The following is a 23,718-nucleotide window of genomic DNA, read 5'->3' on the forward strand; positions in this document are numbered from 1 at the left end:
TTCATTCATTCATTCATTCATTCATTCATTCATTCATTTATTTTCTAAGCTTCACATCTTGGAGCTATACAAAAGTTATCTGATGAATCGGTTGTGTCTTCTTCCCTCAGTTTATGATCGTGTATGCTGCTCGACTTCTTTGTATATTTCTAGTAAGTCATAAAAATCCCGCGGAGATAGCTAGGCGCTGAAGCGTAACTCTCACTGTCTCTTTCTGTTAACTCGGGGCCTTATTTTCACTTGAAGCTTTTCTGTCGGGTCACTGAACACAAATAGTATTCTAAAGGCTCTCACTTATCCAATCTTCAAAAGACGCCGACAGTCCTACCATGTGCTTAGTGTAAATAAAGACTACCCATATATGGCTCATGGAGCCACTACTTACAAAGGTATAAATCACTGTCACCTCTCGCTCAGCCAATCAGAGAGCAGATCGATCCTGCCTTGAAACTGACACGAGATGCATTGAGTGACAGTTGCCGCAGTGAGGCCCGTGTGTTGAGATGTAGCGGTTGAGCTCTACAACAACGCGTGTCAGTTCAACTCGCGTCCCTATATACTTGGTTGCAGCGCAAGGAATTTACTACAAGCATATTGTGTGTCTGACTGTCAAGTGCGATCTGTCAACATGTCTTGGATCTGTTTCCTGGCTGTGATCGTGGTGAGTAAAACAAACCCACAGTCAACACTGTATCTGTCTTCGCCTGTAGGGAAAACACGCGCGCTATAACGGGGGGCACGGGGAGGTCCCAACGTGGGAAACCTCAATCAAGCTTTCCTTTTCGCTTAATATTTCTGTTCTAACTAAAATATGTTTGCATTTACTATTATTTCTCATGCCCATTTACGTCAGATATACATGTGAATCATTTACCATATTTTGTTGTTGTGATTTTACATAGATTCGTCAAACTTTCCTAAACTTTAAACGTTCGCGATTCGTGTCGGTTTATTACAGATATGGAGGGTTTATGTAACTATTTACCTTAATTTAACATTCTCGCGTTATTCTGAAACCAGTCAATGATACAACCAGCAGGTCAGCTTTATAGCATCCAATATCGATCCACCTTAGGAAACTTTCGAAACAGGTATCAATGGTCGTTTAGCACATATTAACGTTAATACAGTCACCATATTCAAAAAGTAATCAATGCTTATACATGCAATTAAATATAAGTATGATTGACACGAGGTCGGAATTACGGGAGGATAAGGTTGCCAAATCAAATCTTCTCGTCCCTCCTTCGTTTCTCCCTCCTTCTTTCCCTCTATCCGAGTGTAGTATGTCGGTGTCCTCACAAATCCCCCTGTGAGCGTGAACGCAAGTTGTCAATAACCCTCGGTTGACACAGTGGAGCCGTTTGAAGAGTTATTGAAGTGTCGGCTAAACATCATAAGAACAAGTAGAGGTCAAGTCGTACGTTTTCGTACGTTAGACAACCTTCTGTATATAACAGTTGACCTGTATTATTCTAGTCAATAGTTATTTACCGATATATATTTACACACATTATTCAAGGTAAAAGTAGTTTATTTTATACCGGTATTCCGATTTCATATATTGAATATGTATCACAGTCAGGTGTGAACGTATCGAGTGAAATTGAGTGAGATGCGTGGGTGACAGGTGAAATAACTCATTCTGACCTGACATGGATTTCATTCAATTTGTAATATACGCCTGCAACCAACATCATATGGCACATGCAGTAGTAAGTACTTAGTCTAATTAACCGTGACCATGTCGTTAATTAGCGGGCACACCTGGGACCAACATGGAGCTTAGTGACAGTTTGCATTCCGCTGACGCGACGTCACAATTGTCACAATGTGTGAAATATACATCGAGACATGCAGCAACCGAATGCAACACTTGTCACTCTCGTATCCCCGGTCTTTGCAGAAGGTTTTCACGATTGGATTTCACTTATTCAAATTGGACAAAGCATATTGGTAACACATCTATCTACATAATACATCTTCTATTTATCAGTTAATTAATTGAGATCAAATTAAATAACTTATATATTATCAGGATAAGGAATTCAGAATATACATCAAAATTGAGAAGATAAAACACAGATAGATAAATCGAATAAGTAACTACATGCCAATTATCCGATAAAAATGATGAAAATATGCACATACAAGCATATGGGACACACACAAGCATATGGGACACACACAAGCAAATAGGACACATACAAGCATATACGACACACACAAGCATATGGGACACATACAAGCATGTACGACACATACAAGCATATACGACACACACAAGCATATACGACACACAAGCATATGGAACACTAACAAGCATATATGACACATACAAGCATATAGGACACATACAAGCATATGGGACACACACACACACAAGCATATAGGAAACATACAAGCATAAAGGACACACAAGCATATAGGACACATACAAGTATATAGATCACACACACAAGTATATAGAACACATACAAGCACATATGATATAGGACACACACGCATATAGGACAAACACAAGTATATAGGACACATACAAGCATATGGGACCCACTTACAAGCATATACGACACACACACAAGCATATAAGACACACACATACAAGCATATATAAAATACAGATACAAGCATATGTGGGATACACATGCAAAAACAGAAAATCTGGTGTATGACATTCACATATCAGTGGGCCATTCTGTGATGTATAGGGAGCAGGGAGGGCGCTATATTGGCAGATACGAAGTCGGTATGTAGCCTGTCTGTAGTCAGTCATGCCGGTGATGTTTCACTTGAGCGACTCGCCTACCGTGTGACGGTCTAAGATAGTTTATGGTGGGAGATTGTCAGCTAGAAAATTGATGGGTCCTGGTCCGGTAAAAGTGATCGTGAAAAACTTGGTTATAAAAGACAGATACGTGTATCACAGATGTGAACAAACCATTGGTGCAAAGTTAATGTTGGTTTGTCATAGACGAAGGTCTGGTCATGCCGCCTGACAGTGTTAATTTGTCCACGTATGCTATCGTGGCTATTTGTATCATTATCTTTAATGATTATATTCTAGATATTATCCATTTACAAACAAGGGTCTTTCGGTGCTGTGGTTTTAGTGTGAGGACTGGTTGGCAATTATTTGGTGTGTATCAGACAAGAGGGCGAATATGTCCTTATGGTTTTTGGTTATGTGGCAACTTTAGATATAAACAGAAAACGTGTTCTAAATACAAAAGCGGTAAAATCAGTTTGCATTGACAATTTTGGATTTATCATATGAGATGTACAAAAACATTAACATGTAAACCGTGTCGTCTGCTGAAGCAGTTTGCCTCTAAGTGTCGCTGTTTTGTCGTCTGCCTTGCACATCGGTCGAAAACGTGACATGCTTTCGCGTTGATAAATTGTATCTCCCTGAAGCAAAGCAACTAAACACACACATTTTGCTCTAGGAAATATTCAAAATAAACAAACAAATTCAGAATGAATAGCCTCCGGACAATCCAGCATTGAAGGCGAAAATAAGTATTGACGTCTGCGAAATCTGTTCATCAACTATCGATTCGAATACCTTTGAAGTCTGCTCTTATACGTAAATGATCCCTTTGAAATGATTTTACAACCAAAGTCAACGATCGTTCAATGCCGTTCTAACAGAGATCAGAGATTCACGCTGGAAACAATGCCACGCATAACGAGTATTCTCCGTATTTCAAACAATATTCGTCACGAATCTCTGTACCCAATTGCATTATTTCAACTGAATCTATTCATTAGAACAAACGTAAAGCCATTTTTTCTACACACACCTTTTAAGGGATTACTGTAACAAGAATTACCCCCTTCAGATTTATACAAATCAATAATGGTTTCAAATTTTCGTCATAAACTGTTTCCAGGTCAAATTACTCTTAGCTAACCTGGTATTGCATCACACCAATGGCCAATATCATTGACATCAATGACCGTTATCCATCTTACCGACACCAATACAGTTATCAGTAGACAAGAGATCTGCCTTGCCGCGTCCATTCATATGACGATCTGACATTCACGGAAAGTGTACTTGGAAGCATATCCCGGAATTAAGGACTAAATCTTCCTAAGCGTTGTACTTTATAGCCCTTGAGGTTCGGACCGCCTGATAAGGGGAGTAATATCTTCAGGGCAACCGTCATCGCCATCGCAAACAGACGACAGAGCTACCACATTCCTGAATGTGGTTTGTAACCCTGTTTAAGACCGTGTACACACTGGTGTAGTTGGGCCCGAAGAAAGTAGAGATGTGGCTTCTTTTAAAGTGCTCCCGGGGGATTTATACACTGTTTGAGGGCTATAAGACTACTGCCGATCAGCCTCAGTGTCAACACACACCCCGCCGCCGTTCTCCTGACAAACATGGCTGCCGTGCGTGAGGTCACCATTTCTCAACATTCATAATTCTCAAACATCGCCATCTTGCACTCGGAGATGAAGTAGTGCTGTCTTCAAAGCAGATCAGTTAACTTTAATCTGAGCAATATCGTAAAATACCGTCATTCGGGCGACTAATAAACTCGCCTTCAAACGCAACGGTATCGCAATCTTTTCAACTGTTAATCTATCATTATGAAGGTAAATATTGAGAAAAAGTTGTACAAACTTGATTTTTTTCTGAAGATACTCATCCCATCAGCTGCTCAAATTGATCACCCTTTAAAAGTAAATTGAATTGACTTAAGAGCTCCACTTTAACCGGTCTGCCAGAGCTGCCAGAATATTTGACACAGTAACAAGCAAATACTTTCAGTGAGGGACAAAACCTATAGTACGATATTGTTTAGACATGTGTACTTTATGAAGCAGAACGAAACTTGCTTATCTAATGGTTGCACTTGGGTAACTTTCTGAATAAACCGCTAAACTTAAAAAACCTTCTGGCATGGCTAATTACAAGACATGTGATCATTAAGGCTTTGTAATCGACAGGAAAAGGAAATGTCATTAATATCACCTTTTTAGTATTTTCTCCCTCTTTACCAATCCGATTGAAAGACATATTTAGAACCATTGTTGCGATGTGATAAAATTTCTTGAATAATACCCAACAAAGGCAGTTTCCATTGCCCGCATCTTTGTGGCAGCGGGGCGAGACGATGGGATATTCTTGTATCAATTATTGCCCCGTTTTATAACGTCGTCCCAGCATAGCAGGACATATCAAACTCATTCCAATTGTTACGGCAAGTTTATGGCCGGATAGCAAGTTGGCTCTAATTGATCAGTTCTTGGACATCTGGCTTTGTCATTCTTCAGTGGGTGGGCAACAATGGGGGTGGGGGGGGTGGGGGGTGGGCAAGAGGGCTGAAGAGGGGGACGATTGCTGAAGGAGTGGTGTCCATGCAACTGATGTTAAAATAGAAGGACACTAAGGGATTGGGTAGCCCTGTTTTCCTGAATCGGGGAATGAGGGGATGGACGTTCACAAAGAAAAGGTCGATGTCGGTGTACTTGGAAGAAGATGCTGTCGTAGGGTTTGGGGACCTGGTTTGGCATACCACACCCGTTACAACATGAACCTGATTTATTTAAGAGATGACGGTCCATATTATCATGGCATACAGACACTATGGAATAATTTTAATTGGTTAAGAGGCAATGGTTCAAATTAGGATATACAGAGACTTTATGTTGAACCTGACTTGTCCAAGAGAAGACGGCTAATAGAAAGCATAATAAGAGATGCAGACACGAATAGGCTAAGGGGTATTTTACCTCGGTGCCACTGACTGTCGAGGTTGTAACTGAGAGACACCAAGAAAGGGTTGGTAGAAAGGACTTATACGATCTTGTTTTGTTGGGAGCGTCACATGCATGGTAATTGTAAGAGAGTGGTTGGACGCATTAAGTATGTGTTGTTGCACTCACAACAGTTCTATAGTTAACTGCAGACAACGGATACCTAGTACCTTCTTGCACCACGGACAAAACAAGCGGCTGTGTGTATTCTAGACAGGTAGTTGTACTGATTGGATACGGTTCTGAAAATGTCCTAGTATTTAGGACAATGTCATTTAGGTGCACAATGGTACATTCACAAAGAGAAATTCGGGGTACGTGAGCGTATGTCGCAAATACGGAGGTTGTAATTAAACTCCTTTCTTTAAAAAAACCCAACTTATTAGCCTCTCGTAAACTAAGTTATTTAATTTATTATACGGTCAGGTGGTCCACCTCTGTCTCTGAGGGGATACGCGGAGTCTTGTTCTAACTCATTGGTTTACCAAGGGATAAAGGGACGAACACTGAATCTATAAACTAAATTAGACTCCATGTCATCCCACGCTGTCATTTTAACTCCGAGACAATGGGCGGTTAGATCAAAGTTGCAATTGGGGCTCCTGGGATGGTACGAGACGGTGAAGCGACGGCCATCTGAGTTTGTTAAATATGTTCATTAATTGCGATCGGTTCAGGTCGACATTAAATTTTAGACTTCCGATTTTTTGTAAGTTTAATAATTTGGTTCCTTCCAAGACCCTTTACATGTGAAGGTTTGAAAATTGGGACCCTTTGGATGAAATTATATATATAGCTTTGTTTTACCAACCCATACAGGGCCTCGCGTAATGTCGGATGCGTTCGTTGGTCGATGAACAATCTGTGAAAGCAAGTTGTAGAGAACATCGTTAAATTTGCTTTGAAGGTGCATAAACAGCTGTTTAGAGCGGCGGTCCGGCAAACATTGAATGTTATACACACAACTACGCCAACGGCCATCCAGCGACAATGTCAGTTGTTGTCATTGCAGCGTAACATCGTTACGCTTGTGCGATGTTTGTTGCGGCTAAATAGAGATGATTTAACGTTATTGGGACACTACGGTCGTGTTCCATTGTGTTCAATTAGAGAGTATTTGTCAAGAAGGAACCTACTGCTGTCAAACTCTTGTCAACTGAACACTAAATGGCATCTTCACGGTAACCAGTAAAAACTAACTTAGATCACCCGCCATCACTTGTTGATTACTGGGTCAGTTCTCAACGACCAAGTTGTGACACATCAGATCACACATTTGTCATTCAAATAAATATAATTACCCCCCCCCCCCCCCCCCCCCCCCACTAACCCCTTTCCCGAGGGTGGATCAAGGAGTAACACTTCAACCCATGAGAGACAATGTGTTTCAAAATTTAATATCGTGGCGTTTATTGGGCGCTGCTCGTATATGTCTGAACATACCCCGGGGCTTAGAATGGAACTTGTCACTGGGGTTGCAAGGTGTTGAGATAATGGAAAGAAATTCATCTGGTGTAAAGTACGATAACATCGTACGATTTAATCCAGGTCAAATGTGAACAATTAAATTGTTTGGTCAAGAAGTTCAATTTGTAAGCAATTAAGTTATTTTGCCCGAGGAGCTGTCACCAAAACATTTAGGAAGAGATGTTACACGTTAAGTATACAGTGTTTGATCACCTAAGGTCGATAGAGAAAATAACGTATTGAAAAATGGCGTTACATTAATGTGGAACTCCCTTGAATGCACGTGAGTGGCATTAATTTGAATCACACTTAGTTCCTCTATGTACCGCGGGGCCGGCAACTGTCAACCTCTTGAGTGATACATAACTCAAACCAAGTGGGTGTTGTCTTTTTCCGAGCTTAAGTGGTCCTGTAGGATATTTTGTACATTTTATCTCTGAAACGAAAGGAATTGTAAGTTTTTAAACATATACATCCTGTTTGTAGCCGTAGACCCGATGTTACGTTTGATGTTTTAGTTCACATTGTCATAAAATCACACCATTTGAATGCCTGATGGTAACATTAAATGCTACGCCCGAAAATCCCTCTCCAGCATGGTTTAATATCGGACCTGTTTCACGCAACGCTCGGACAAAGAATATCCCTTCAGTTATATTTAGCATGAATGTGAAATCATTTAATTTTGCACTTCTTTCACGAAGCACGGAGTACTAAAATCAGTTTTCAATTACGAATGTGTCGTAAAATTCATATCAAAGCGCTGGCTTCCGCCTACAGCGACTAACCAATTCTCCATACAGCGAACGATATAACCACATGCATCGAATTTGACTTGAACACGCGCTGTCGGAAGTTGATTGGTCTGATTGCGCATGTGTACTCCGTGCAACGATCGTCTGCTTGAACTGTATGTGTACGTTCTCATCAAAGAAGAAGTGACCCAAGCTAATTGATCAGTTCGACCATAAAGGATTTATCTAGTCTTTCTGATAACTGCAGTGTGTTTAAATGGAGGGTCAAATGGCCAGACAATTTGCTAGTACAACCGAGATAGCAATCGGACGGTGTCTTTGACTCTTCTAATCGCGAGGGCACAGTCCACTCCGATGCTAATTGCGATGACAAAGTAGCCTTTGGCGGGAGAGTGCGAAATTTTATGGTTGACAGTTAATGGGAGTCCGCTATGTCAATGAGCCGTGATCAAAACCACCATCTTTTCTCTAGCTTTGATCATTAATGAAAGCCATTTCGGGAAAATAGCTATTTTGATATTGCTGATGAGCAATGATCTGGGCTTGTTGTTTCAGATTCATAGAATGACGAACCCGAAGAAAGAAATTATGCAAGCTATACTTATTTACAAAGCAGGATTTGTTTTATCCGTGACGTCATATTTCATTTTCATCAGCCAACAAAAGTCTGTCTTCAAAGGGACAGCAGAAAATATTTATCAGCAAAGATAAACATAATTATGCTGTAGTATTAATGCCATAACGTCGTTGAGTGTGCCAGTTGTGGGAAGTAGTGTTTGTAGAAATTAGTTTATGTATTTTCCACTTACGAATATATTTTGATATTATACCTGTGACATAAACTTCCATGCTTCCATCTGGTCATCCCTTGTTTATTATGGGGTTGAGGGTTCAGTTGTAGGTTCATTAGTTAGAATTAGAATATTAATATTTGAGAACATTGTGTCATTGAGAAACATGGAGAATAACACAAAGAAGAGGGTTGACACAGTAATTTTTCACCCCCTCTATAACAAATCCTTCACAAATTCGTTAATATTAAATTCTAACTATGGATTTGTATTTCCTTGATGAAATGAGCTTGGCTGTATTTGACAATCTAAATTTAAAGAACATTAATAGGTCTAAAGGTTTCAGTTGGTTTTCATATACCCATGTGGGAATTGTGACAGGAGTGTGTGTGTGTAGAGAGAGAGGGGTGGAGCTATGAATACAGACAGGGACAATGTTTGAAGGGGGTTCTTATGTTAAGAGGGGTTGAGCAGCACAAAGAGGGGATTAGATCGCAGAATACAGGTATTACAGGAACAAACTCACTTGGTAGTTGGAGTAGTTCTCAGTCATGCTTGGTTGGAGTTGGTTGTTTGGTTATTCATTCAATGACTTCTTCTCTTCTTAATTCAGTTATCCTTTATAATTAGACATTTACTGATTTATTCAAATTGTTATGTTGGATTTCCATTTCTCTGAAGCTAATTATGTATTTTGACTTGGTTCAAGTGTTTGTTGGAAAATGTGTTATTTAATTAAATTTCGGGTTTCATATAAAGGGGATAGACCAATATATATTTGTTGAATGTTTCATCTCAGGAACATGATTTTATTTTGAGGCAAATAAGAACTATTTACATTTTATCTGTACAAACTTCTGGTAAGGTGAGTATGGTCGGATGCTTCTGAAGGACTGAGGTCAAAGATGGATAGGTTCAACTCTGCAGGAGAGAACACAACCAGGCAGTGACGAATTCAGAATCAAAAGTTGTATTTCATAGCTTGTGATACAAAGACCCTTGTCCTGCATAACTGTCATTTTACACAGATATTCTAGTTTCATCTCTGATTTATAGGTCCAACTTTGAATTAACCAGGGCTCTAACACAAGTGCGATAATTTGCTGTAAATGCTACGGACACAGATCCTAACATGATAATTTTGATGTGTTGGTATGTTTTATGGCCAGCCATGAAAGGCTGCTTGAAAGGGTTTTCTGGGGTCACCAGTTATGAGCAGAGCCCTGATGGCAAATCATGTTCTGTTGTCAAAATTCTCATCCTTAATTTAAAAAAAATATTATGAATGTTTTTTTGTTGTTGTGATTTCATAGATATCATTTATCATGGTGAAAACCAGGATTAAGCCAGCTTCCTTATAGGGAATATCAGCTGGGGACATTTAATTAAAGTTCATTACAAATTTTAACCTTTAACAGAAGAATGTTCCCCAAAAGCACTGTACAATAGGTTACAGGTGATGAAAGATGTCTTTCAACAAAAACTTTAAGGAAAAAAGAAGTCTGAATTTGGAATGAATGAATGTTTGAATGAATGAGTAGTTATGCATGTATGATCTATAAGAATAGGATTCAAGTAGTGTGCAAGGTATGAAAAAAATTGTATCTTCTGGAGGATCTGATGACTCTTCTTAACTGACTTTTGAATGATCACTCAGTACTATACTTACAGTATAAATTTGTTATAAATGTCAACTTAATTTGTGTCATTTTTTTCGGTATCATATTTTTAATTTTTACTTGTTTTAATGTAGAAATGCTTTTAAGATTTCACATATGTCTTTCTTTTATTTCAGTGTTGCCAGGTCATGGTGCAATGTGCTTGTGAGAAAGATGAGTATGACTTAAATGGACAACAGTGTTGTACAAGATGCCCGGCAGGGTCTGGGGCTACTCAGCAGTGTACTGTTGTAAATAACACCTCATGTGAACAGTGTGCAGAGGGAAGTACCTATTCACCACACCCAAGTCACTCTCAGCCTTGTCTGAACTGCACCAAGTGCCCAAAGGATGCATTTGTGAAATCACAATGCAATACTACTCATGACACTGTGTGCGAATGTGCATCAGAATATTTCTTTTCTTTAGACACTGGAGAGTGTAAGGCTTGTGAAATTTGCCCAGGAGGCTGGGGAATCTCAGTGCAGTGCAGCCTTAACCAGAATTCAGTGTGTGACTCTTGTCCAAATGGAACATTTGCTCGTGAAATCAGTTTCACTGAAAAATGTCAACCATGCACAGTTTGCTCCAGTGACCAGAAGATGCTGCAGACATGCTCGCCATCCCAGGATACAATATGTCTAAGTAAGTAACAAAACATTGTCTAATACCTCAAGAAACAGACGAAACAATTCTGATCCGAAATGATTTATAGTTAATTGAAAGAAATAAAGCAACCATACTTGCTATGTCATGAAATATTTTATTCAGGTCTAAAATGAGATGAAAAATGCAATTCATCTCTCTCTTTAACTTTTAACTAAAAAAAAGTGATTTATAATATAACACATTCATTAATGTATAATGATTCATAATATAACACATTCATTAATATATAATGATTTATAATGTAACACATATCAAATCAGGTGAGCTACAGATCAACATGGCACTGTTGTGATGCCTAGAGACAAAAAAACTTATGCATGGTTGACATAAATTGTATTTTCAGTAATGTACATAAATCTTTGAATAATTATATCAGGAAGCAAATTTATCTGTATATATATGCTTGGGTAGCATAGTGGATAATATGCTCACTCGCCACACCCAGCTTTATAGGGCACAAGAACCAGTTTTGTCAATATTGTTGAAAGCTTGATAATACACTGCTTCATTCGATGTCAATGACATGACATAAATGGACACATATCAAGCACAAACCCTATTTAGCATGATCTGAAAATACTAAAAAGTATTCCATATCATCTTTGACAAAAAAAACAGACATCTTCTTTTCAATGTTTCCAATAATCCTCCTCTCTCTCTCTCTCCTCTTCCCCCCCCCCCCCCCCCGCAACCTGCCATGGAGTATATCCACACTCAGGGGACTCCAAAGAGTGTAATACGATAGTTGGCTCTGCAAACATTCTGTTAGGTCTTTTCTCCAAGTTTTATGACAAAGGACAAATTGAATCAACAGACAGAATGATAATATTGTAATTCCCAAGCGCAAATAAACTAAACAAACAAATGCTTAGGGTTTTTTTCGAAAGAAAACGATCATCAACTTTCCAAAAGGGCCAAGTCCCTTTTCATGAACCAAAGGAAAAGGAAAGTTTCATTCAGTGCGAACATCTAAAGGATTAGAGTGTGTCTCTAAGGCACCTGTTTCTAAACAAGTCAAAGGGGAATAGCATTTAGCAGTGAAAGAGCTGTCTTAACGTCTTTCACACAGTCCTGTGGAAGAGAAGAACATGGAGGACACAATCACATTATTTCACACAACTAGTTTCACTTTGGGCTTTGACCAGAATTGAGTCAAATTATCACAGATGATTGGAAATTCAACATTGACAAAACATTGCCAATAGCTTATGAGATAGCGCAGTTAAATATTAGTTCAAAGTCAGAGCCAAAACATAATTTCCATCTTTTTGTTAGAGAGATTTTTGGAGAGAATGTTTTCTCTATTTAACAGCACAAAAGGGTATCATTTTGTTAGCATTGGTCCTTAACTTGTCAAATCCTGTCTTTTCTTAAAATACATAGAATACAGTCCAGTGAAACAACATGAAATCAGAATCATTTCTGCAAAGGAAATAAATAATTAATTTCATTTGAATATAAATTGTTTTTGTTAATATGATGCTTAGGGCACTAGTTGTTGACAATTTAATATCTATGATGATTACCCATGCAGCTAGCAAGAAAGAAGTGAATTCCCATTCAGTGTAAGTAGATAATGATAGAATTAGTTGCATGTTTTCCATGAGCATTAATTTGTAATGATGATGATATGAAGGTTAAGTTTATTTGGATGTACATAGTTGAATGTCAATTTACTTTCAGCAAATCTTATTCCTCAGGGTTTAAGGAAGGTATATTTCAACAGTTTGCCCTATTAGAAAAAAAATGTTTATTCACCTGTCACTGTTACATCTGTGCACATGGTTGATTATGTTTACCCAACAAAAACGTGATAAAACTCATTTCTAAATCAATAAGATACCCTGGCAACAGCTTGTGATTAGGCAAATAGTATACTCTCAAGACAAAGTGTTTATCTCTTAACATAAAAGGAATATCAATTCAAGTGATCTTTTCAAAGATACTTCACAGATCTTGCAGAACCTTTGAAATGGGAACTTTGTTAACATGCTCTGACTAAGCTGTTGGAGATTGCTGCTACAATAAGATGTAGTAATATTATATTCCATGCTACATATATGTATAATAACAAAAAAATAAATTATCAGTATATATCATGTTATAACTGCTATAAGGAAGGCAAAACTAAACAAGTAGTTGAATATCATCTTATAACTGGAACAGAAACTTTGCACGGCATCTGAAGTTAAATATCATGTTATTACTGGTAGTGGAAAGTTGGTATGGAATTAAACTGATCCTCAATGTTTGACAACACAAAGAAAATGGCTGACAGCCCCGCGATTCCCTACCCATCAATCTTTCCCTTAGTGAAAAAATAATGCCGCAACAAAAAGCATCTGAAAGAACTTCAAAACACGAATTGAACATCTGACATTTTTGTGGGCAACGTTTTTGCGTTTATTGTAGAGAGCAGTCGGCTCTTGTCTTCCAATTACATAAAACAAAGGAATCCCACTGAAATCACTCCATCCCCAAATTACATAAAACAACAGCTTTCCTTTGAAATAGCTCTTTGTAATGTTAGATCCAATTCTACGAGAGATTCCCCTCAGGACGTTGATTTCATTAGAGCATAATTACATCATCAATGTCCGTGATCGCCTCTACGGGCTTCGGAAAGTTAGCGAGATCAAACTCAACAATATTTTACCGATGTTCACATTTGCACCAGAGCCATGATCAAAGACAATTTCCCTTTGAAACTGTATGAAAGGAGAAAGACGGCAGAATTAGGACCACCCCGCTCTTAGCCCTAAACCAAATAATGGCTATTAATTAGGTATGGTGGGGGATGGGCGTAATATTGTAGATGAGTCGTGCAAATGCTACATTTTAGGCGTTGGATAACATTTTGCATCATGCATAATATTGATTGATCCAGGCATTATAGAATTTGTAGCACTTTATATGTGTCGTTAAAAAACAAGTTCAAAGCACCGTATGAATGATAACATAGACTGTTGGTACTAACTGTAGAAATGTGTGATATATTTGAATTCATAAAGCGTTATGAGAATCGTCTCTAGAGAGTTGTAAACTCCCTTTTGGCTTTAATGTCGTCATGTATCAAACACATTGGGATCAGTTTTATGCAAGCTCGTAAAATTTGCTCAATTACGACATTATAGCAGGTCAGGAATAGGCCAGAGTTAAATTGTGCACAATTTGAAAATTCAAGATAATTGGTAGCCATGACTTTCTGAAATACAACAATCCTATGAATTGTTTTTTCATTTTTCTGCAAAATTGATAACTTAATATATATGCTAAATATACATTGATACAGTTAATGCTCACATTTGAAGCAGTTTTGTCAAATGAGCATGTGCTGCTTGAACTTCCCTTTGATGTTTGAAAAACGTATTACCAAAAGAGACTGCAGCAAAAATCACTATTAAGCATCAATGAAGATATTTAAATGCATTAGACATTTTAATAAACAGGTCTTAAGAGGTAACATGTTAAAAATATCAAAAGAAGCATTCCTTTCATCAAACTATCTGTTGATGAGCACATGCTCACTTTTAGATTAAACATTTTTTAAGAATGTTTAAAGCAATTAAAATGTTTGGCATCATCAATACTCAAGAGACAGAAAGCTTTCTGTTCTGTTTGTTTGAGGACTATTCAGAATTATATCAAGTTATCATGGAATAGTCTTGAATTACCTCACAAAGGGCAAAAGAACATTCTGATAAACTTCAAAGGTTCCCTTTCATGCTTAAAAAGGTGGTTTGTCACATGTACAACTTGCATGTTCAAATATATGCAAAATATTGTCTCATTTGAATTTAATGATTTATGGAAGGCTTTCACAGGGAACCTTTGATGAAAGTGTGCTTTGTGAGATTGTTATGGAAACTTGCGCACTTGGAAAATCAAAAACATTTCAGTACAACATAAGAATATCACTATCATTTCATATTGAAATGGGTGGTATGATCTTGGCTTAATGACACATTTTGAAAACTTTGTAGTTTGTTGAAATCATTCAGCATTGGCACTGCAAAAATACACAAAGTAGTTAAGTTTTGGTGTAGGTTTATTCACTGTAGTTTTAGACATTCAACCCAGTGAAGCTTGCGTTTGATATCTAGACCATATATGGCCCCTGGCAAACTAACTTGCTTTCTTTCATGCTCACATGTGCAAAAATAATCTCAAAATTTATTGCTAGTCAGAGAAAACAGTATGCTTTTGAAAAGGCAGTGATTTTCCGCTGGCGTGTTGCATTTATTATGATGAGAATCTTTCCCTCAACACAGCTGTTTGGTTGCCAGTTCATCTTGGCGGCCATTTTGGATAATACTTTCACTATAACAACATATTCCAGAAAACTAATTTTGACTATTTCTATGTGTGAATTATGCAATATTCAGAACAAGAATCACTCTTTAAGCTCAAGAAATTTTAGGACTTGTAATTTATGACTGCAGCACTTTTAGGAGAAGATGCAAAGTAATCTTCATGTAATTACTCTGAACAAAATTAAGCAAAGTGGTATTTGTTACACCTTGTATATTAATAACAGTCCTATTTGACCATTTGTAATTGAGAAAATAGTAAAAACTCATGTCAAAGGATCTGGAAAAGAGATAATTCTGTACGATTTTCAGTTTTGCTAATTATGTGTAAAACAGTATCCATCATGAGCAGGGTTCGTACCTGGGAAGCACTTTTTATATGATTTTTTGGCATAATATGCAGGCGTTATTTGTAAGATATGATAGGCGTGATGTATACAGCCTGTTTGTAGGGACTGTAACAACGTTGGTGCGGAAGCCATCATACTTTACCCACCTCATTTGCCTGTTTTATGACATGGAAGGGAGCAAAGGAATTTCCCCCAAAGACGAGGGTTTTTATTCCCTGCTCGTAATCTTGTTGATAGTTGTCAGCTGTTTTGTAATTATCCCTAACTTAAAGGAGGAGTTATGAATCCGTGTGTATGATCTTGCAGAATCTGTGTTAGATGTGGCTATGTTATAATCAGCTGTACTGAAACTAAAAAGCCGTCAGGATCATTAAACTACCCTCTTTGAAGGCAACTATGTTCATCTCTCATTTGCCCTCACGCAAAAGGTTCATACACATTTTGACCGTTTTTATGCAGATTGAAGTTTATATGGGCAAGATTAGCAGCATTAGTCCAGCTGAGTTCATCTTTAATGAGTCTATATCCTTATACATGGCAGCAGTTCCGCGACAGATTAAACTTTGGTTGGAAGATGATTAAAGCACATTCCATGTGAATTGAATTTGCAGTTTTAGTCAAGGTTTATAGGTGGTATGATAGGAATGGTGAATATGATCATTACAGGGGTAAGAAATTTCTCTGAACATGCTAAAGACAGGTTGCTATTACCTCAGTCATAAAATATCCAGTTGTAAATAAATCCTTCAAATATGATAATATCAAATGAATGTATAAAAGAAGATTATTGTCATACTAATGCCTAAATATTTCATTAATTTCTATGATGTATCCAGTAAGTTTTATAGGACTACATGCATGGATGATGCCCTAACTATAAACAAGGTTTGTGTGTGTACATGTTTATGATATTCTGTGGGATCAACATCTTTATTATTGTTTTCAGGTGTACCTATCTACAGCACAAACCCAGGGGGTAAATATCACATCCCTAATGAGCACACCATCCAGAAAGAACACAAGCCTCGGGAAAAGGATATTGATATCATTCCTTTATACTGTGCAATTCTTGGAGCTGTGGTGGTTGGACTTCTGGGATACGTTATTCTTGTTCACTATCGCAGAATGAAGGAAAAGCGTCTTGTACGAGAGCCTCATGAGGATGTTGAATACTCTAAAGCTTCAGGTGGAGACAGTGGGATTTATGTGGAAGTTGAACATCAGCAAAAGGGAACTAATTGTGGTAAGTCCATTTACCTCTCTCTGTTATAATATTAGTCTGATATCTCCCTGGGTGGAAGTGCCAAGACAACTTTGGCTGATGCTAAGTTTGGATAGATGTAAAAGAAGTAATAAATTAAGATAGATATCAAGAAATGCAATGAAAGGTAGTCAAAAATTAGAAACAGTGATTTTATTTGTTTGAATCTGGAGAGTTGTGTCCCTAAAAGACCCATTTTGTTGATTAGTTTGCCTAATCACATTAGAATAAGTATTTTTGACTATGGATATTCCATCATGCATCAGTGCTACTTTTGCAGTTATTTAAAGAATGTAGCCATGGATTTCACTCTTTTTTTTTAAAAAATAATGACATTTAGAAAACAGGTCTGATTGTGTTTGCGTCAGTAGTCAAGTTGCAAAATCCATCCAGTTAAAGTAATGTAAAACACCTCCCAGCTTTTATTGCCCCTCTAACCAAGTGCCTAAGGAACACATTACCCTCATTGTGAATAAGCCCCACTTGGTTGTTCCCATTTGAACCTGTAGGCTATCTCCTAGAGACACATCTCAAGCACAGAAAAGTTGTGTTCAATCTTTTAGGTGTATGTATATGAATTTGATAAAGGACATCATACAGGCATCAATGGTGAATCGACAGCTCGCAGCGAAATTTTTGTCCCCGACAACTGATGTCAGAGCTATAACACAATCTTTGATGAATCCACAGTGGCAATGAATTAAAACTTTATGCATGTAGAGTTTGGTGATCAAAGTGGTATAAAACTGACTGCTCTCTACTTCAAAGGGACTCAATAGGCGAACTAACACTCGCCTCTTGTGATATTATCAATTACTCCTAGCTACTGACAAAAAGCGGAGAATGTTGCCACTAATCGATAATGTACATTCTTTCATGTGCCATTAAATGTGTGAGTGGGGTTGTCCACTTCCAAACAGAGCGACTCGTATTGTCAGATAGCAGGGTTGCCTCCCCTGCTTAGAAATAAAATCATGTCATAAAATTTGAAGTAGGTGTAGTTTGAGGAAGGGTTATGGGTATGTGTCACTAGGATTAGAGCTTGGCTTCACTGCAGAAATTATTGCCATTGATTCTGTAATGGATGGAAGGAGTGTATTGATTATGTAATCTTGAGAATAAAAGAAATGAAAAGAAAGATTCACTGAACAGTGGAGGAATTATGATATGGATGAATGTGATATCTGATGACTAATGAATCTATTTTAGTGTAAAGGGGATGTTTAAATTATCAGCACATCAAAGGATGTTCTAAGGGCAAGAAAGTGTTTCAAAGTAGCTAATAACCATGCTACAAAAAAGATAAAAGAAGACTCAAAGGAAAGGGAAATATGGAAGGAGTTTCTTTGGCATAATCATATTCACATTTTAATTTCTGATTAGATTTACAATTAAGAACCAACTAATCCAAATGAAATATTTTGTAGATAATGTAACTTCTTGCTATGCTAGAAGGGTCAGTCTGCATGTTAGTGTTGCTCATACAACAAGATACACATCTATTATGACTGCTAGCTAATTGTATAAATATTAGCTTTTGTGGTAAAGCATTAAGTGTATATATGCCTATTTTTGTTTGCAGCCATTGTAACATGTGCGACTAGGATACGAGACCTGCCACAAGCTAAGAAAAGGGAACTGGAGCGGTGTTTCTCTCAGAGTGCAAGTCAAATAGAATGGAGAGGGCTTGCGAAGGAAATAGGTATGTATACCAAGTGTTGGTAGCCAAAACATTTCTCAACAACCTTACAGTTATAAAACCCTTCAACTATTACCAATCAATCAGCTTTGCTAATGCCACCATGCTTTTGAATGTAGGTCATGTGCTTATCATTCATGCTTAATACAATTGATTAAAAATACAAATGACTTTTAATGAGGGGTTATTCTGTTGCATCCATTTAGCTCACTTTCTTAGTTAATGCTAAATTTCATGGCTCAATAATGATGAAGGAACCATAAGTGACATCAGTCAAGCTGAGGTCAGTAGAAGTTAATCATTTGATGAAACTTGAGAGTTAATAGGAGTAAAATAATAAGTTAATCTTTCTGAAAGGACACACATTACATTCACCTACTGAGATATAAACAGTTTCCTAAACTGTTGACCAAAGCAGTTATTGTTACAAAAAGGTCTGTTTTTATCCACAATGTCTGGCCTCACTTTGGATATACTGAATGCTAATCTAACATCACTCAAGTCTGTACTCATTCCTCAACAGAAAACTCCTATGTATGTAAGTGTATGCAGCTAGTCTTTGATCCATGGCAGCTTCAGGCAACAGGCAATAAAACTACTTCTAAAGGCAGGAGTGTCACTGACTTGCCTTTTAGCTATTCGCTTCACCTCCTGACAGACTTATGGCTCTTCTCTCCACCACCCTGACTTCACAGTCTTCATGTCCCTCACTATAAGGCAGTTCAAAGCAATGTTTGAAATTCTGATATTTTGAATATGTTTATTCACTCAATCCTTATTAGAAGACTGTTGATGATACATATCAAATTATATGGAAATATGTTTTGTGAAAAAATGCAAAATACAATCCCTATCCATTCATTGTCTGATATTGATCAGTAAATTTGTTCCTTATGCTTAGAAGTTTTCTTACTTTTTATGAAGAAATCATTCTTAAGCATATTTCAAGCTCTTAAATTAAGGAAAAACAAATGGCACAGCAACTTTTTCTGTAGTAAATCAACTTTCCTGTAGGACTTGTTTAACTGAAACACAATCAAGGTATCCAAGCCTGACCACTCACCTTGCTCTATCCGACAGATGGTTTTGTGTTCATCTAAATGAAAGACTTCGCTGAGCTTAGTTAGAATCATAAAAATATAGTCTATTCAATATCTTCCGCATTGTTTACTTTAATATCCATAGGCTTTTAGAAGTTTAGGGCAATAAAATTATTGAAAGTCTCGGCTGGGTTGAGCCATAGAGATTAGGCTATTCAGGTTATGAGTCGACGCAGAGACAATTAGACGTGAAAAACTACAACTTTAAATATTACAAACTACAACAGATCGTGTGATCCATTTCTGTCATGTTTATCAATGTATGAATGTCTGAATGTAAAGAAAGAATGAATGTAAAATCTAATTTATGTTGAACAGATATTGTTGATCAAAGCTCAGTGTGCGTTAGGTTTTCCATGAGCAGAGACTTGACAAAGGAAACAGTGCATCCCTGCAGTGTATTCGTGAAAGGAAGAGATCAATGCAATCATTTTTTAATTAGCTTTTGAAATACTGAATTTTTTTTGTGCCTATGTAAACTGTGGTATCATCTTTGATCTTTGAAAAACATGTGATCAACTAAACTACATTTAACATCCAGAAAATATATGTTTTACCTCTTAGTCCCTTACAGGTTAATGGCTATTTATTAAATAAGTTGGTTAGATATAGTTTGGGGGATGTATTAGTACAAAATTCAAACTGAACAAAACACATTGATGAATCAAAAGATGGAGAGTTTTTTATTATTCAAGCCATGGAAGACATTTTAAGGCCTACATTTCTCTTTAACAAATGATTTCTTGTGGTAAATGTTGAACCGATCCCAAGATAATGTGTAGAAGATACTTTTATATATTGTCTGGTTTATACTTTTGTCTAGGCATATAGTAATGTTTACTATCTTTAAACTTATTCCAATATTATTTCAGGATTCAACAGTAGAAAAATATCTGGCTTTGAATCCAAGTCAAAGCAAGATTCTGTTATTCCAATGCGACACATGATTCAAGAATGGAGCAAAAGTGATGCTGCAACAGTGGGTGTTTTGATCCAAGCTCTGAAAAATATTGGTCGTCTTGACGTTTTACGAAGCATGCACATCGCAGATTCCACTGAACTCCAACCATTGAATATGAACAATCCTCAGCATTTTGTGTTATAGCTGGAAACATGGGGGATGTTTGCAATATCATCAAGATCTCTTCTGGACCTGTGCTGCTTGGACATTTTGTCAGTTCAAAGGAGATCAGTTCATAACAGATAACAATGATAGTCAGATTGCTGTATTGAAGCTTCATCGCATTTAGCATAAATAATCTTTTTCTATTTGAGACTGTGAAGCTATCATGTCCCTTTTTGATAATGATTTGCATATTATTAGTGATGTTGCTCATTAATAGGGTTTCCTTTGCCAGCACTTATTTTTACAATTATCAGTGTGGTTTTCTTACCCAGGTGCATAATTTTGATATCTCTTTTCAGTGGTAGGTGAAAAAATTATTCAGGTCAAAGTAAGTTTCAAAAAAGTAATTGTTAACTAAATTCACATGGTACTTCTGATATATGTAAACTGATAGTGACGTTCTCTGATATGAACTGATCTGTTATGAAGATAATGTATTCACATATGTGATATCTTACCACTGGAATATAATTCCATTATGTGACATTTGTTGTGCTGAATACAACTTGGACTTAGACAATACTTGTCAAAGAAGACACCTGCGTGTCTGAAAAAAACCCACTTGTCAAGGAGGGACAAGATTGAATGGAACAACGTTGTGATAACAGAATTATACAGTGACAGCTGTGTGAAATACGATGTATATATCATTGTCGTTATGTCTTCATGTAGTAACATAGTTATCTCGTGTTGACAAAAGTTTGCCTTTAAAAAAGGACATTTTCACATTTCAGCATATGGCACCAACATCTTGAATTACAGAACTTTGTGACTTGCATTCTTTGGATTAATGTGAATGTTACATGAATCTCATCAGTGTGATGACATTTTTCGTCAAGACTTTGTGATATAGCGACATTGAGATTGATGTAAATATTTCAAAACATTTCTGTGTGGGAATATTGTCATTGCTTGTGATGTCATTTTGACATGCATGGATACTTATTGACATCATATTCTTTGCGATGTCTGTATAAATGTGGCAATATGTCACTGTTTAATGAGAATGAGGTTTGATATATATGATATCCATACATGTGATATGAACAGACTTTAATTTCACCTTTCATCTTCTCATAACTGTTACCACAACAGGATGCAATCAGTCATTCCTTCATTCTATTCACACGTTCACTGGTAGGAAGAGAATTTCAAAAATGTTCTCAGAATCTGTGTGCCTTTCAAAGTTATCCAATTGTTCAAAATATACAATCAATATTCTTCTTTTACCTTTGATTTTGTTGAGGTCCTTTTAATTGTAAATGTTATAAAAAATGAATTTACTGCATATGAGTTAAAGATTTTGAGATAATGTTCACATATTATTGGTCCCTTTATCCCAGAAAAAGCTGCATATTTTCATCCAATAAGGATTAAAAGTCTGCCAGTAGTGTCTTCCTGTGACATTAAATAATTGTTTGTACCTTGCTGTCTCATCTGTCACTGTCTGTGTGTATATATATATATCTCCCAGTAACTTTGATATTGGCGTCAAGGCACATGTATGGACATGATAGGATATCAAATCATTGTCAAGACATAATCTGTTTTAACAATACAAGGGTATTTCTTGTTACACAGCACACATTGTTCAAAGTCATTCTCATGTGAGTTACTGTAAAGAATATTCAGCCAAGAGTGATCTTCCAGTTCAAATGGGGCTAAATGTCTGCATCTTCATGACAAAATGCAATGTTGTTGATTACACTGTTTTCTCAGGTGGATTCAAATCAAAGTTGATATAGGAATGAAGACAAGCTGTAAGTGGCTATTTCAAGATCAAAGGCTGTGTCTTATGCTCAATGATTGGTTTACACTCAAGGGTTCAGTAATCAAATTCGCAGCAATTTGTATGTTTAATTTCTCTCAGGTACCATGTCATAAGACTCAACAATTAAAGAAAGTTTAATGAAAATGCAATGATTATAAACAGTGGAATGCCTGAATACAAGTGTTTTGAGCTTAGGTTGTACCTTAGCAATTATTGTCAAATGTCAAGGTATTTAGACTAATAGCACAATGATTATTCAAGCTGACCTGGGGCAGATGTCAATTTTTTTTTGTATGTTATTTTCTATAATAACCTAAAAAAACAAGTTATCATTGATACATAGACAATGCTGGTTTTATGAATCAAACCCTTTTATATTTGTTTCAAGCATTTACAACTATTTTGAGAATGTGTTTAACAAGATACCCTAAACTGGAGGTCATGACATTGTTTATAGTGACTCATTGTATTACACCATTTTTCAGAAGGAATATTTATGTATTTGATTATTATAATGGATTGTATGAGATAATAAAATCCTCATCATAAATTTCTAGTTGTTGTTTGTAATGTGCTGGATTGCATGATAACGTAATAAATCAAAACAAAAAGGACAAGCAAATTCAGTAACCACAAGAAACCTCTACTGTACGACTCCATCAACACCAAACCAAACTCTGGAGTTGTGGCTCTCCGGCTGGCACAGTTTCAAGTTCTGTCCTGCAAAGGACATTCATTTTCAGCTCCCATCTTATTTTATTCTCTGTTTTACAAAAGAACTCTATGCCATTATATTTTACAGTGAATACAAAGTCTGATTACTGCATACTCTGTAGCTTACATGTAAATATGAATTGGTGAATGATGCTTTCCAAAGATTTGATGAACCAACTTTCTGATAATTATGCTAATTTCTGCTAACTTAGGACCACTCAATATCATGCATACTTATGATATCAGGGGCAGTAGGGTAGCCTAGTGTTTAA

General features: G+C 36.9%; 1 protein-coding gene across 1 annotated transcript; it reads left to right on the forward strand.

The window, feature by feature from the left end:
• Positions 1 to 490: 490 nt before the first annotated feature.
• Positions 491 to 23,255, forward strand: LOC139465632 (tumor necrosis factor receptor superfamily member 16-like). The gene is made up of 5 exons (XM_071247334.1): positions 491 to 661; positions 10,584 to 11,091; positions 16,722 to 17,018; positions 18,619 to 18,738; positions 20,708 to 23,255. Exons 1-5 carry the CDS (start codon positions 629 to 631, stop codon positions 20,938 to 20,940), a joined length of 1,191 nt encoding a protein of 396 aa, XP_071103435.1. The 5' UTR covers positions 491 to 628; the 3' UTR covers positions 20,941 to 23,255.
• Positions 23,256 to 23,718: the final 463 nt, after the last annotated feature.

The sequence above is a fragment of the Haliotis cracherodii genome, unplaced genomic scaffold (assembly GCF_022045235.1).
Source record: "Haliotis cracherodii isolate W230 unplaced genomic scaffold, xgHalCrac1.p SCAF_18, whole genome shotgun sequence".
Lineage (NCBI taxonomy): Eukaryota > Metazoa > Mollusca > Gastropoda > Lepetellida > Haliotidae > Haliotis > Haliotis cracherodii.

Bases quoted from the DNA above. Each gene is read 5' to 3' on its own strand.
- LOC139465632 (XM_071247334.1), top strand. From the start codon at position 629: ATGTCTTGGATCTGTTTCCTGGCTGTGATCGTG. The intron at 11,092-16,721 runs GTAAGTAACAAA...TATTGTTTTCAG, and splicing joins CCAGGATACAATATGTCTAA to GTGTACCTATCTACAGCACA. The intron at 18,739-20,707 runs GTATGTATACCA...ATATTATTTCAG, and splicing joins AGGGCTTGCGAAGGAAATAG to GATTCAACAGTAGAAAAATA.